The sequence below is a fragment of the Canis aureus genome, chromosome 20 (assembly GCF_053574225.1).
Source record: "Canis aureus isolate CA01 chromosome 20, VMU_Caureus_v.1.0, whole genome shotgun sequence".
Lineage (NCBI taxonomy): Eukaryota > Metazoa > Chordata > Mammalia > Carnivora > Canidae > Canis > Canis aureus.
This window is the reverse complement of record NC_135630.1, coordinates 29,692,741-29,707,827: the sequence shown is the minus strand read 5'-3', so window position 1 is coordinate 29,707,827 and position 15,087 is coordinate 29,692,741. Positions and strand designations below refer to the sequence as shown.

The window sequence follows — 15,087 nt, the reverse complement described above, 5'->3', positions numbered from 1 at the left end:
TATAATAAATCCACTGTAGAAACTGCCATTTATTTAAATGTCATGTTCTTACTAATTTAAAAAATTCCAATTGTTAACTGTCAGAGAAATTGACCACTCTGAGGTTTCTCAGAAGCTTTAAAAATGTCTATAACTCCTCACACCTCTCTCTTACAATCATTCACATTGTAGATACAATTAATACTGGTTACCCATAATGAATGATATCTGGTCATTTATCTCAGCATACAAATAGTAACCATATGGACTATGCACTCCATATGGACCAGGGCCACAATACACATGCACAGAGATGATTAACATTTAAAAATTACAAAGTAAATAATAAAACTGCCATAAAGCAAATATGAATTTATAAATTTCAAAACGATAAATGTCAAGTAGAAATCACTGTAAATAACCAAACTCAAGATACTTATTTCTTCTTTATTAGAAGAGTCCAACAAAACTGTTAAATTTGCATACTGACCTACCATCATAAATTGGTAAAACGTTCAACACCAGGTCACACAGTTAAATGCCATGAGGAAATTTTTACAGATTTTCCAAAACATGTTTCACTGGACCTTAGTTCCAGAAGATGTATTTGAAATCTTCATCTTGGAATACATATCACCTTTACTAGCATATGAAAGACTCTAAGAGGGGACACCTGGTTGGTTAAGCCTTCTGCTAGGGTTGTAATCCCAGGGTCCTAGGATCAAGCCCCACTCAAGCTCTCTGCTCAGCAGGGAGCCTGCTTCTCCTTCCCCCTCTCCCTGCTGCTCTGCTTACTTGTTCTCTCTGTCAAATAAATAAAAAGAAAAAGAATGAATGAATGAATCTAAGAAATCCAGCAACAAAAGTACACAATGCTGTTATACACAATGCTGTTAAACCAGTGTAGCTCCTGGTGTGGATTCTGAGAAACCTCAATTTTACAGCAAGGATACAGGTAATAAAATGAAAGCTATTTACAAAAGTCCTTTGTCAAAAGCTGGCTGACCTTAGAATTAGATAGTCAAAAACAAAAGCATTCCTGATGAGTAGTAGTAAAAGAAAAAGTAGTAGAAAAAGTTTAAGAGTTCATAACGATGAAGCAAACTCCTACTCCTGCCTACCTCTCCAGATTCATTTCTGTGCTCTCTCTCCAAAATCAACCCTGCACACTGCACCAGCAATTACCAAACTTTAGTATGCATAAGAATCATTTGGGGAGCTTTGGTGAAAAAGTTCCAGATATTAGTCCAGTAAGTCTGAAGAAAAGGTCAAAGAATCTGCTTTTTGACATCTAATCCAATGATTCTAACTGTGTGTTAAAGTTCTACTGTAGACACACAGAATTACTAATCCGTTACCTCCATGGCTTTACAAAGCCTTTTTTGTCTTGAGTATCTTTCTCCCATCTTGTCCTTTTCATATCTCAAAAATAGGCAAAAAGAGCCTCTTCCTGAAGCCTCTTCCATTTTCCTCTCTAGATAGAATGGATTGTGTGCAACACAACTATCAGTTAAAAACACAGACTCTAGAATCAGAAAAATCTGAGGTCCAAACCCTAGCTCAGCCACCTTCCACTATGTCATGAAGGAAAATTTTCTTAACTTCTCAAAGCCTCAGGGTTCTCAGTCTCATGGAGTTAGGGATAGTACCTATGCCTTAGAGGGATGTTTTGAGGATCAAATGTATGAAAAATAGCACTATAAAATGCTATTAGCCATTCATAACAAAATATCTTATCATTAATTAATTACAAAACACTCACCCTTCAAGACTCAACTCAAACACATCATCTGAAAAGGCTGAGATGGTTAGCCATTCCATCCTTCACACCCCCATAGCATCCTGTATCTCTACCTCACTGAAACGTGTTTATCTTCATAATACAATGACCTTAAGATCAGAGACCATTTTTTTAAAAATATATTTTACCTTCAGTATACAAGAATACAAGATACTTAAAATCACCAAAATGAAAGAGAAACTCCATAAGACAATGCTAATCAGGAAAGAAGCAACACAAAATGTTTTTTTCCTCAATATGGCAGACTCAATGACAAAGTCTGAAACCTAACAAAAAGAGTAGATGGAATTTAAAAAATTGGTAAGAAATAAGGTAAACAAGGACAGCAATAGCCAGAATGAATATGCTAGCTGTTCTCGTGTACTCCCCATAGAAATGCTTTCTTATGTAGCACAAGCTTTCTGTGGAAAGAGCCAAGCAAGAGCAGACTGGCATCTTTACCCAATTCAAAATGAGGCTGGGCTAATGGGGCTGTCCCCAACTTTAATAGTAGATGGATGCAGGCCCACTATGCTTTGCTTAGTTAGAAAACAGTGAGAAGCGAAGCTGCGAAGCTTCATTTCCAAACAACCTATACGCTAATAGTCCCACATACTGTTTTTTTGTTGTTGTTGTTGAGATTCTCTTCTACTTTTCTACACAGGTGAAATCTCAGACTTCTGAATTTTAAAATACACATCTCCTTCAATATTATCTTCCATGGAACAGAAACCAGCTGACCATAAACCACAAATATAATTTCATGCTGTCCAAGAAAAAACTCAAGTAAAACAACAAAAATTAAAACTGGTAACCCATTATAACCAGGTCACATTTGTATTGAAATTGCTTTATTAAAAATTGTGGTTTTGGTTATAACTACTGAAAAAGATTTTTTAAAAAACTTTCTCCTTTTCAATATCTGCTGGACCACAAGAGGGATGTGAAGATTCGGAGTTTTCAAAGTGCTCTACAAAGAACAAATAACATTCGATGAAAATTCCACTAATGTTTACATCCCTTTAAGGAACTTCGTCAAAAAGACGTTAGTCATAGTTGAATTCTATCAAACATTTAAAGAAGAATTTAATACCAATTCTTCTCAAATTCTTCTAAAAAGTAGAAGAGGAAGCTGAAAGAACACTTCCAAACCCATTTTATGAGGCCAGCATTACCCTGATAACAAAACCAAACAGATACTACAGGAAAAGAAAATTACTGGCCAACACCTCTGAGGAACACCAGTGCAAAAATTCTGAACAAAACATAAGTAAAGCAAATTCAACAGTACACCATGACCAAATGGTATTTATTCCAGTAATGCAAGGATAGTTCAACAAATCAACCAACACACTACATAACGTTAACAAAATGAAGGCTAAAAATCATATGATCATCTCAACAGATGCAGAAAAAGCATCTGACAAAATCCAACACCCATTTATGATAAAAACTCTCACCAAACTGGTAAAGAGGGAATGTGTTTCAGCGTATTAAAGCCATATATGACAAACCCATCTGTTGACATCCTAGGCAACATGGAGAGCTCAAAACTTTTCCCCTACAATCAGGAACACAAGGATGCCCATTCTCAACACTTTTATTCAACACAGTGGTGGAAGTCCTAGCCACAAGTGACAAAAATAGATACAAAATCAATATACAAAAACCTGTTGCATTTTATACACTAACAACAAAAACCTCAAAAAGAGAAAAAATCTCATTAATTACACATCAAAAAAATAAAATACCTAGGAATAAATTTAACCAAAGAGGTAAAGAGCTGTACACTGAGAACCATAAGATACTGATGAAAGAAACTGAAGACAAAAATAAATGGAAAGATACTCTGTGTTCACAGATTTGAGGAACTGTCCATACTACCCAAAGCAATCTACAGACTCAATGCAATCTCTGTCAAAACTGCCAAGATGGTTTTCACAGAAATAGAGCAATCAATCCTCAAATTTGTAAGGAACCACAAAAGAACCCAAACAGCCAAAATATCTTGAGAAAGAACAAAGCTAGAGATGTCACACTCCTTCATTTCAAATTACAAAGTTACAGTAATCAAAACAGTATGGTTTGGGCATAAAAACAGACACAAAGATTAGCAGAACAGAATGGAGAGCCCAGCAATAAACCCACACATATATGACTAATTAATATATGACAAAGACACCAAGATATAATAGATAAGGAAAGTCTCTTTAATAAACGGTGTTGGGAAAACTGGATAGCCACACGTAAAGGAGGAAAAATGGACCCTCCCTATCTTACAACACACACAAATTTCAACTTAAATAAGCGCAAAAGACATGTGTAAGGGATGCCTGGCTGCCTGAGTAGGTGAAGTGACTCTTGTGGGGCTGTGAATTCAAGCCCCATGTTGGGCACAGAGTCTTACTTAAAAACAAACAAACAAAATATATATCTGATACATACAAAGAATTACACAACTCAACAGCAAAGAGTACCCAGTCCATTAAAAAATAGGCAGAAGAAGTAAATAGATATATTTTTGGGGGGCAGCCCAGGTGGCTCAGCGGTTTAGCACAGCCTTTGGCCCAGGGCCTGATCCTGGAGACCCAGGATCGAGCCCCATGTTGGGCTCCCTGCACAGAGCCTGCTTCTCCCTCTGCCTGCGTCTCTGCCTCTCTCCCTCACCCTCTCCCTGTGTCTCTCATGAATAAATAAAATCTTAAAAAATATATATATATATATATTTTAAAAATGACATACAAATGGTTAACAGGTACATGAAAAGATGTTCAACATTACTCATGATCAAGGAAATGCCCATTAAAACCACAAAGATATGTCACTTCACACCTAGTATAATGAGTGTCATAGAAAGACAAGACATAACAAGTCCTGGCAAGGATATGGAGAAAAAAAGAACATATAGGCAATGCTGATGGGAATATAAATTTGGTGCTATGGAATGGAAAATAGTATGGTGGTTCCTCAAAAAATCTAAAATAGAACCACCACATGATCCAGCAATTTCACTTCTGGGCATATATGTATAAAGAAAATGAAAACAAGATATTAAACAGGTATCTGCCCTACCACATTTACTGCCACATTATTCATAAGTCAAAATATGGATACAACCTAAACATTCATTAACAAATGAACAGATAAAACGTGATATGAATATATATACACAATGGGATATTTGGCCACAATCCTGCCGTTTGCGACAACATGGGTGGACCTTGAAGGCATTTTGCTAAGTGAATTTAGAGAAAGATAAACACTGCATGGTATCCTTGTATGTGAAATCGTAAATAAAAATTAAAAAACAAAAGGTCAAACTCAGAGAGACAGTAGGGGAATAGTTCTCAAAGGTTCGGGAGCAGGTGGAATGGGGAGGTAAAAGGATAAAAGGTATTAGGTAAAAGGATACAAACTTTCAGCTCTAAGGTGAATATGATCTGGGGATCTAATATAGAATATGGTGACTGTAGTTGATGACACTATCTTGCAATGAAATCACTATTGTAGAACTTAAACGTACTCATCAAAATAAAAAAAAAAGGATAAATAGGTGAGATAATGTGTTTTTAAAAAGATGTAAGACTATATAGAAAACAGACAGTAAAATGGCAGGCTATACCTCTATCAAAAAACATTAGATTGTGAATGGATTAAGTCAATCAAGAGACAGAAACTGGAGGAACACCTGGGTGCTCAGTTAGTTAAGCATCTGACTCTTGATTTCAGCTCAGGTCATGATCTCAGGGTTGTGAGATTGAGCCATGCATTTGGCTCCACGCTGGGCATCAAGTCGGCTTAAGATTCTCTCTCCCTCTCCCTCTGCCCCTCCCCACTCCAAAAGAGACAAAAAACAAGATTAAAAAAAAAAATCCAACTATATGTTGACTACAGGAGACAGACACACTGTGGATTCAAAGATAGATTATACATTCTTCTCAAGTGCACATGAAACATTCTCCAGAACAGACCATATACTAGGTCACAAAACAAACCTCAATAAATTTAAAAGGATAGATATTGTACAAAGCATGTTCTCAGACCACAATGCAATCAGTTAGAATAGGAAAAGTGGTAACAATCTGAATATGAAATTAATAAAACAATTCCACTCACTAAGAATTGAGAAAAACAAACTTAGGAATAAATTTTTTTAAATGTAGTACTTGTACACTGAAAATTACAGTGCAATGTTGAAAGAAACTGAAGACCCAAATAAATGAACACCCTATATTCATGCATCAGTAGCTTCGCAATGTCAAGCTGAATCTAAAATACATAGGTAATTGCAAGGAACCCAGAAGAGACACAACAGTATCAGAAAAGGACAAAGTAGGGATCCCTGGGTGGCGCAGCGGTTTGGCGCCTGCCTTTGGCCCAGGGCGCGATCCTGGAGACCTGGGATCGAATCCCACATCGGGCTCCCGGTGCTTGGAGCCTGCTTCTCCCTCTGCCTGTGTCTCTGCCTCTCTCTTTCTCTCCGTGTGACTATCATGAATAAATAAATTTAAAAAAAAAATATTAAAAAAAAAGAAAAGGACAAAGTAGCACTCGCATTCCTTGACAGCAAAACTTATTCAAGGTACTATGGCACTGGTTAAGTACAAACACAGATACCAATGAATTAGAACCAAAGATAAACTGTTACTACATCCATGGCCAAGTGATTTTTGACAAGGGGCCAAGACCATCCAATGAGGAAAGAACAATCTCTTGAGAGATTACTGAGATAACTAGATATCCACATACAAAGATAACTAGATATCCACATACAAAGAACAGAACTGGACCCTTACCTCACAGTATATACAAAAATTGACTCAAAATGAACCAAAGATCTAGGGGCTCCTGGGTGGTTAAGTCGATTAAGTGTCTGCTTTCGGCTCTGGTCATGATTCCAGGGTCCTAGGACTGAACCGCCATCAAGCTCCCTGCTCATCAGGGAGCTCTCCTTCCCTCCCTCCCGACTCCCAGCTCATGTTCTCTCTTGCTATCTCTAATAAGTAAATTAAAAAATAAAAAATCAACCAAACATCTAAATATAAGAGCTAAAATTATAAAATGTTTAAAATAAAACACAGGGAGGTAAATCTTCATGTCCTTGGATTTGGCAAAGAATTCTTAGACATGCCACAAAAAGCACAAACAAAAGGAAAAAAAAAAAACATAAACTGAACTTCATTAAAATTAGAAACGTTTGAGTGTCAAAGCACACCACAGTGAAAAGATAACCCACGTAATAGGAAAAAATATTTGCACATCAGTCATCTGATAAGAGACTTGTATACGTACTATTTAAAGAATTAAAAAAAAAAAAAACCTCAAAAAAAAAAAAAAAAAGAACTCTCACAACTCAGTAAGACAAATTACCCAATTAAAAAATGAACAAGGGGGATCCCTGGGTGGCTCAGCATTTAGCGCCTGCCTTCAGCCCAGGGCGTGATCCTGGAGTCTCGGGATTGACTTCCACATGGGGCTCCCTGAGTGGAGCCTGCTTCTCCCTCTGCCTGTGTCCCTGCCTCTCTCTGTGTGTCTCTCATGAATAAATAAATAAAATCTTAAAAAAAAAATGAACAAGGGATCTGAATGGACATTTCACCAAGAAGTTACACAAATGGCCAATACCCACATAAATATACCGAACATCATTACTCATCAGGGAAATGTAAATCAAAACCGTAACAAGGGGGGCAGCCCGGGTGGCTCAGTGGTTTAGTGCCACCTTCAGCCCAGGGCATGGTCCTAGAGACCCGGGAACAAGTCCCACGTCAGGCTCCCTGCATGTAGCCTGCTTCTCCCTCTGCCTGTGTGTCTCTGCCTCTCTCTCTCTCTGGGTCTCTCATGAAAAAATAAATTTAAAAATTCTTTAAAAAAAAGAAACATAACAAGAAACTACTGCATAACCAACTAAGATGTCTATAATCAAAGAGGTAGGGATCCCTGGGTGGCGCAGCGGTTTAGCGCCTGCCTTTGGCCCAGGGCGCGATCCTGGAGACCTGGGATCGAATCCCACGTTGGGCTCCCGGTGCATGGAGCCTGCTTCTCCCTCTGCCTGTGTCTCTGCCTCTCTCTCTCTCTCTCTCTCTCTGTGTGTGTGTGTGACTATCATAAATAAATAAAATTATTAAAAAAAAAAAAAAGAGGTAATAACAAGAGTTGGCAAGAATATAGAAACATCAGAACCTTCATACATTACTGGTAGGAATGTGAAATGGTACAGTCACTAAAACAGCCTAAGAGTTCCTCAAATAAATAAGATAAAGTTACTGTAAGACCCAGTAATTCCACTTCTAGGAACATACCCGACAGAAATAACATTATGTCCACACAAAACTTCTATGTAAATGTTTATAGAAGCATTTCTTATAATAGCCAAAACATAAAAATGTAAATGTCCATCAAATAACAAATGGATAAACAAATGTGGTTTATCTACATAATGGAGTATTACCACAAAAAAAAAGTACTGATACATGCCACAACATATACGGGTATGGTATATACATATATCCAACATACATGGTTTACAATGGATATGCCTTGAAAATATTAAGTGAAAGAACCAGTCACAAAAGACCACATATTATATAACTCCACTCATTCAGAATGTCTAGGACAGGGAAGGATTGAGGGCTACAGGGGAGGTGAAGCAGGTAACAGTAAAGGGTTTCTTTTTGAAGCGATTCAAGTGTTCTAAAATTCACTATGGTGACAGTTGCACTACTGTGAATATACTAAAGACTACTGAACTGCGTATTTTGTATGGGTGAATTATATGATATGTAAGTTTATATCAATAAAGTGGTTTTTAAAAAAAGACAAGTGGGTGGCTGAGCCTGGGTGGCTCAGCAGTGGAGCATCTGCCTTCATCTCAGGGTGTGATCCCGGGGTCCTATGATCAAGACCCACATCAGGCTCCCTGCATGGGAGTCTTGCTTATTCCTCTGCTCTTTGCCTGTGTCTCTGCCTCCCTCTTTCTGTGTCTCTCACAAATAAATAAAATCTTAAAAAAAAAAAAGAGACAAGCGATAATCTTCGAGATCAGATGATGTAGAAAAATCTGTAATGAACAAAATACCAAGATTTTAAAAATAGGGTAAGTATTACTGATTTTTTCTTTGTCTCAGGCTCCAATATGGGCCAGGAAAGCACCATTACTTAACTTTTAGTATTTTTTCATATTTTTAAGTTTTTTCAAAACTTTCCTTAGAGATCTAAACAAATACACGCAGAATGAATACTCTAAGTGAAATGAATTTTTTTAGAAACCAGCCTAAACTCTAAAATGTAAATGGGAGAAATCTTTTTCTCAGTATCATTATTGGAGAACGATGTTTTAAATACCATCCTGTTGGAGGCAAAATAATGCCTCTCTAAAAGATGTCTACATCCTAATCCCCAGAACTTGTGAGTGCTACTTTACATGCAAAAGGGACTGTGCACATGCAATTAAGAAACCTGAGATAAAAAGACCATACTGGATTAACTGAGTAGGCCCAAATAACTACAAGGGTCCTTATAAGAGGGAGGTGAGAAGGTCAGAGTAAGAGATGGAGATGTGACTGCAGAGGTTAGAGAGATTTGAAGATGCTATGGTGCTGGTTTTGATGGTGAAGGAATCACGGGCTAATGAATCCAAGTGATCTACAGAGCTGGAGAAGGCAAGGAAATGGATTCTCCCTTACAGAAGGAACATGGCCCTGGTTAATAGAATGATTTTAACCCAGTGAGATCCATTAGACTTCTGATCTCCAGAACTATAAGATAATAAATCTCTTTTGTTTTAAGCCACCAGACTGTGTCAAATTGTTATGGTAGCAATAGGAAACCAATATTCATTTCTTAGGTTTTGGGCCTGTCATCAGTACTATTCAATTTAATACAACCAACCATAGTCTTTTAACATCCAATTACCTTACCTTCTAGGAAATATTTTTCATGGGAAAATACAAAATTTCTCTTGAGAAGCCATTTTAGATAGCCAAAAGAGCATTAATGCAGAGCAACACTTACTAACGGTAAAATTGGCATTCTCAAACTGAATTACACACTAGTAATTCAAAAAAATCAGATAACCCTCCTGGAAGGAACTATCTACAAAAATATGTTCACAGCAGATTTTATTTTTAATACCTAGGCACTCTAAAGGTTAACAATTAGGAAAGTGTCGAACAACTGATGGTACATCCATTTTATGAAATAGTGTGTAAGCCTTAAAATTATGCTTAGTGAAAATCTTTAATAACATAGAAAAATTCTTAGGTATAACCTTAAGTGAATAGATTAAAAAAATACTATATAGATACAAAATATATACAGTAAAATCTCAAGTAACTTAAAACGTAACATACATGAGAAAGTAAAAATGCATAATATAAAGTTAAGTCATTTCTAAAAAAAAAAAAAAGTTAAGTCATTTCTGTGATAGCAGTTATGTTGATTTTAATGTTCTTTAAGCTTTTAATAGTTTCCAAATTTTTAGCATGCACATTTATTTAGAATCTACTTCATTACAAAAAAGTAGTTGAAGATGCTTAAAATTAAGGCTACATTAAATTTACAACTGACACATGAAGCCTAGAGTCAATCTTTTTATGCTATTTTCCAAAGCCACAACTTTAATAAAGCCCTACACACTAAATAAACCGTCAAAATGGTTACATTAGCAAGTAATTTTTACCTGTTGAATAATACATTACTAGAATTTAGTCTAAATACTTATGAGCATAGAAAAAACTGAGTGACATCAAAATAACTAAAAGATAAGCCTTTCTCCCAGTTCATTTAGCCTCCCCTCTTGCTGCACTGGCTCCTTGAAGACATCAAGCACACCCACACCTTAGGGTCTTTGCCTGGAGTGTATGTGTTTGTGTTCCTCTATATAGCCACATGGTTATTCTTTTACCTATCTTCATGCCTTGATTGAAAGCCACTTTCTTAATAAAGGTTACATGTCACTCCCTATTTAACAACAAAACTTGCCCTCTATTCTGGTACCCTTCATCCTTTTTAACTTTCTTCTTTCTCCACAGCACTTATCACCTCCTAACAAACTACACAATTTTTTTAAAAAAATGAATACTGATTAATGTCTTTTTCCCCTTTACTGAAAAATAAATCCAAGAGAAGCATTTTGGTATAGTGAAGCCTCATTTAGTCCCAGATAGTTCAAAAGAACCTGACACATAGCATGTGTGCAATAAATACTTGTTGGCGACCTAAATATACTAATGACATGTCAAAGGACAGATTCAATAATACAACTTCTAGTAATTGTATCTCCTACTTAAAACGGGATAATTTTCTGTTCCTGTGTAACTAAGCAAAACATGCGACACATGAACTTCTTAAAAGAAAATCCGGTCACTTTATCATCCCTATGGGTTTCAGTTTGTGTTTGCCAAAAATGTATAGCTGACTTATTGAAAAAGGTCCCAATTTTATTTTGTTAACAATGTGTAGTATAAACTGTGTAACCAGGGAAGCAAATTAGTTTTAAATCCTGATAAGAATTCTGATAGGTGATAACCCTCATAACTTTCTATTTCAATTGATATTTTTTCAGCTTGCAAACATCCTTCTGGGAATGGGGAGGCCACTCAAATATCAAACAAAGGGCCTGGCCTATTTTCTGAATCAATATGCACATCTGAAAACTGCCTACTATCTGAAGAAGGACCCAATCAGAAATTCTTTCCCTGTGGTTTTCTATGAAACCAGACTATCTCTGTTTATTTTTAAAGCAGTTCTCTATTAACTTAAAATCCTTCACTCCTGGGGCACTTGGGTGGATCAGTAGTTGACCATCTGCCTTTGGCTGGGGAGTGATCCCGGGATCCTGGGATGGAGTCCTGCACTGGGCTTGATCCTTCTGCCTATGTCTCTGCCTCTCTCTCTCTGTGCCTCTCATGAATAAATAAATACACTCTTAAAAAAAAAAAAAAAAAAAAAATCCTTTACTCCCAGGGTTGGAAGCCTACACCATGTGACAGGATCTCTACAACTCCTAAGTAAAACAGGTCTCACAGAATGCAAGGGAAAAGCCTCCCCAAAGATGTTGTTTAGCCAATACCTCTGAATGACGTTCTACACTTCCAGTGTCTGATCCAGAGTGCTGCTCATTTACATCATCCTCAACGTCTGACCCTGAATCCCGTTCATCCTGTACTGGGGTAGCGCCACCATCATCTGCTTAAAAATAAAACAAAAACCCACTTAAGGTGTAAGATGGATGACATCTACAACCGAAATGAACACAATGAATCAAGAATAATGTATGAGCAAAGGTTACCACTGATGAAACATGACTAATGATGCTAATGTTGTGGATAAGACAACAGTATAATGCTTATATAAATACCAACAATCAGAACACGTATTGTGGCAGCAAAAAATACGTCATAAAGAAATGTGAAGCTTAAGAAACATCACTAAGGACCAAGTCAACAACCTCTAAATAATAGTGTACTCTTTAACTATTTCAACTTTATGTCTATTCTCTCCACAGCACTTACTTACCACCTTCTAATGTACTACATAACTTACCAAGTTATTTGGTTTAATGTGGGTCTTTCCTCACTTGAATGAAAGGGCCAAAAGACCAAGGATTCTGGTTCACTGCTGAATCCCTGGAGCCCAGAACACTGCCTGGTATAGTACAGTAAATATCTGTTTATGAATGAAGAGCACAAGGAACTACAGTACAAAAATAGTATAATCTCCTTGAAGTAAAGCATATACTGTACTATTACAAAATGGCAAAAACGATTTGCTACCTACCTTCAACCAGTAATTTAAAATTATAAAGTAAAATTGTATTGTGAGAGGGATTTAGGCTGTTGGAGGTTATGGGAAGACTTGGTTAAAAGTTTAATAAGAACACACAAAATTTTGGGACACCTGGGTGGCTCAGAGGTTAGGTGTCTGCCTTCAGCTCAGGGCGTGGTCCCGGGGTCCCAGGATCCAGTCCCGCACTGGGCTCCCTGCAAGGACCCTGCTTCTCCCTCTGCCTACATCTCTGCCTCTCTGTGTCTCTCATGAACAAATAAAGAAAACATTTAAAAAATAATAAACAAAATTTTTTAAATGAAGGAGTTGACTATAGAAGACGGAAAAGCTGTTTAAGAATGAAATCGTTATCATAGTAACGAGCAACTCTACTTAGCTAAGAAGTAAAGATTATACAAGTTACAAATAATTTGCTGCAGTAGTGAGAGTATGGGGGAGAAAAAGGCACACAAGAGGCGAAAATCCTCTCCTAGCACAATAGGGAATCACTATGGAACGCCTAAAAATGATGCAACAAGAAAGTGCATAAATTAAGAATATGGAGGTAAATATTAAAAAACGGCTAAAAGAACGAAAAGTCAAGAACCTTATTTTTTCAAGTCTTCTAGCACTTAACTCATAGACGTAATTACATATGATTACTTATTTTAAAAATAATAACTCAGAAGGAAATATAAACTATTTTGAAAACATCAGGCAAACATTTTAGCAAAACAGCAGTGCGTGCCTGGAAAGGCATTTTGTAAGTCGTCCCTGTTCGCTGTCACGTAGAGCGAATGGAAGTGAACCCCAAGCAGAAAAGAGATCAACATTCGGGCATGTAGGCGCCCCTGACAGAGGCAGAGTGAAAGGAGACCTAAGGTTCTCCCGACTAGGCCCCGCCTGACACGCCCCTGTATCTCCGGAGCCCACTCCAGTGTTGGGAAGGGGGTGTCCAGTATTTACGGAGTAACAGGAAACAAGGTCAAACTTCAGGGAGGAAAAGGAAAGGTCTCGAGGGAAAAGAAAGGCACAAAATCACCAGGAAGTGCCGAAGGCACGCGCCTTCCTCTAAAATACTTACACCACCCAAACAGGGTCCTGCCTTTTCTGTACTCGGGAACTGCTGTTGCAGGAGAAATCAGAGCGGCTCTGACGCCGCGTGAGAAGTCCAGGAAAGATCCCGCACCCACTAAGCGCCCACTAAGCCGCTTCCTGGAATGCTCGCAAAACACTCGCAATTCCAGGAAAAATCCCGTAACGGGGAGACCTTCCCGGGACTGCACACAGCAGCGCTCCATACAGAGAAGCGGCTCCCCAGTTCGAGCAAACCCCCGGCTGGCTCAGAAGACGGCCGCCGTCTAGGCTCCCCGCTGCAAGGTTCTACCTCCGGGCCGTGGCGGGTCGGCGGGCTCCCGGCCTCACAATCCGCAACGGGCCCGGCCCCGCCCGGCCCGGCCCGGCCCGGCCCGGCCGGGGCGGGGGGCGGGGGCGGGGGCCGGGGCCGGGGGCGGTTCTCCGGGGGCCCCCTCCCCGGCCGCGCCACGGCGAGCGCCCCAGCCCAGCCCAGCCCAACAACTGCCCCGCCCCCAGCCCCGGCCCCCACGTCCCTGCCCCACCTGACTGGTCGCCGCTGTAATATTCCGAATCCATGGCAGGCGGGCTCTTGGCGGAGAGTGTCCGCGCCCCGCGCCGCCCCCGTCACCTCCTTCCTGGCGGTGTGACCCCCGATGGCGCGGCCCGATGTTCAGAGGCTCCCGCTCCACCAGAGGACCTCCAGAGTGCGGAGAGTGAGACAGCAGCAGCAGCAGCAGCAGCAGGTGCAAACGCTTCCACCTGAAAGCCCCCACACAAGAGGCCGTACCTGGCAGGCTGGCTGGCGTGTGCACCGGCGCTCTACTTCCCAGAAGCACCTCTGGGGCCAAAATGGCGTCTGCCCACGGCCCTCAAAGGAATGCAGCGCGCAGGCGCCGTCCCCTATCATCTGGCCAATGAGAAGACGCAACGGGAATGACGCACCGCGTGGCCGGAAAAGAGGGTCCTGGGCAAGTGGAGCGGGCGCTGCAGCTTCAGTGAGTTGCAGTCCCGTGGAGTAACTGGAGTACGGAGTAGCGCCGTTGTCCGCGGAGATGATGCTGTCACTTTACCGGCTCTCTGCCCGTGCGCCTTGTTTGAGGATCCTCTGAGTTATGTTTCTGGAAAAGTGAACACCCGCTACAATTACACTTTCGTTGTCCGGCAAATTAAGGGTGGTTCCCGTCACGCGGGCCGGCGCTTGATTCCCGCCCTTACTGTGGGAAGGACGTGGCGCACTGCTCCCTGGGACTTGTAGTTTGAAGCCTCGGCAGTTGTGCTGCGTTCCTAACTGGCCTGATTGAAAGGGCCTCCTTTCGAGGCATTTTTCTTCCTTTTTAATCTTTTAAAAATAACAACTTGAGGCGCCTGTGTGGCTCGGTCCGTGAAGCCTTGGACTGTTTCGGCTCAGATCTTGATGCCAGGGTTGTGAGTCCAAGCCCCACGTTGGACTCCGTGCCGGGCATGGAGCCTACTTAAAAATAATA

General features: G+C 39.8%; 1 protein-coding gene across 8 annotated transcripts in view; it reads right to left on the bottom strand.

The window, feature by feature from the left end:
- The window catches only part of IWS1 (interacts with SUPT6H, CTD assembly factor 1), a 40,356-nt gene extending 26,036 nt beyond the window's left edge, over nt 1–14,320 (bottom strand). For 2 of the 8 annotated variants that reach the window (XM_077861257.1, XM_077861259.1), the window contains exons 1-2: nt 14,146–14,320; nt 11,832–11,947 (exon numbers count right to left, since the gene is read on the bottom strand). In XM_077861257.1, the coding sequence (XP_077717383.1) occupies nt 11,832–11,947; nt 14,146–14,179 (150 nt within the window). In that variant the 5' untranslated portion in view covers nt 14,180–14,320. Of the gene's footprint in view, nt 1–11,831; nt 11,951–13,610; nt 13,894–14,145 lie in introns of those variants that run through there. The other 6 variants (XM_077861256.1, XM_077861258.1, XM_077861254.1 and 3 more) reach the window with 6 other exon arrangements.
- Between the last annotated feature and the right edge of the window lie 767 nt (nt 14,321–15,087).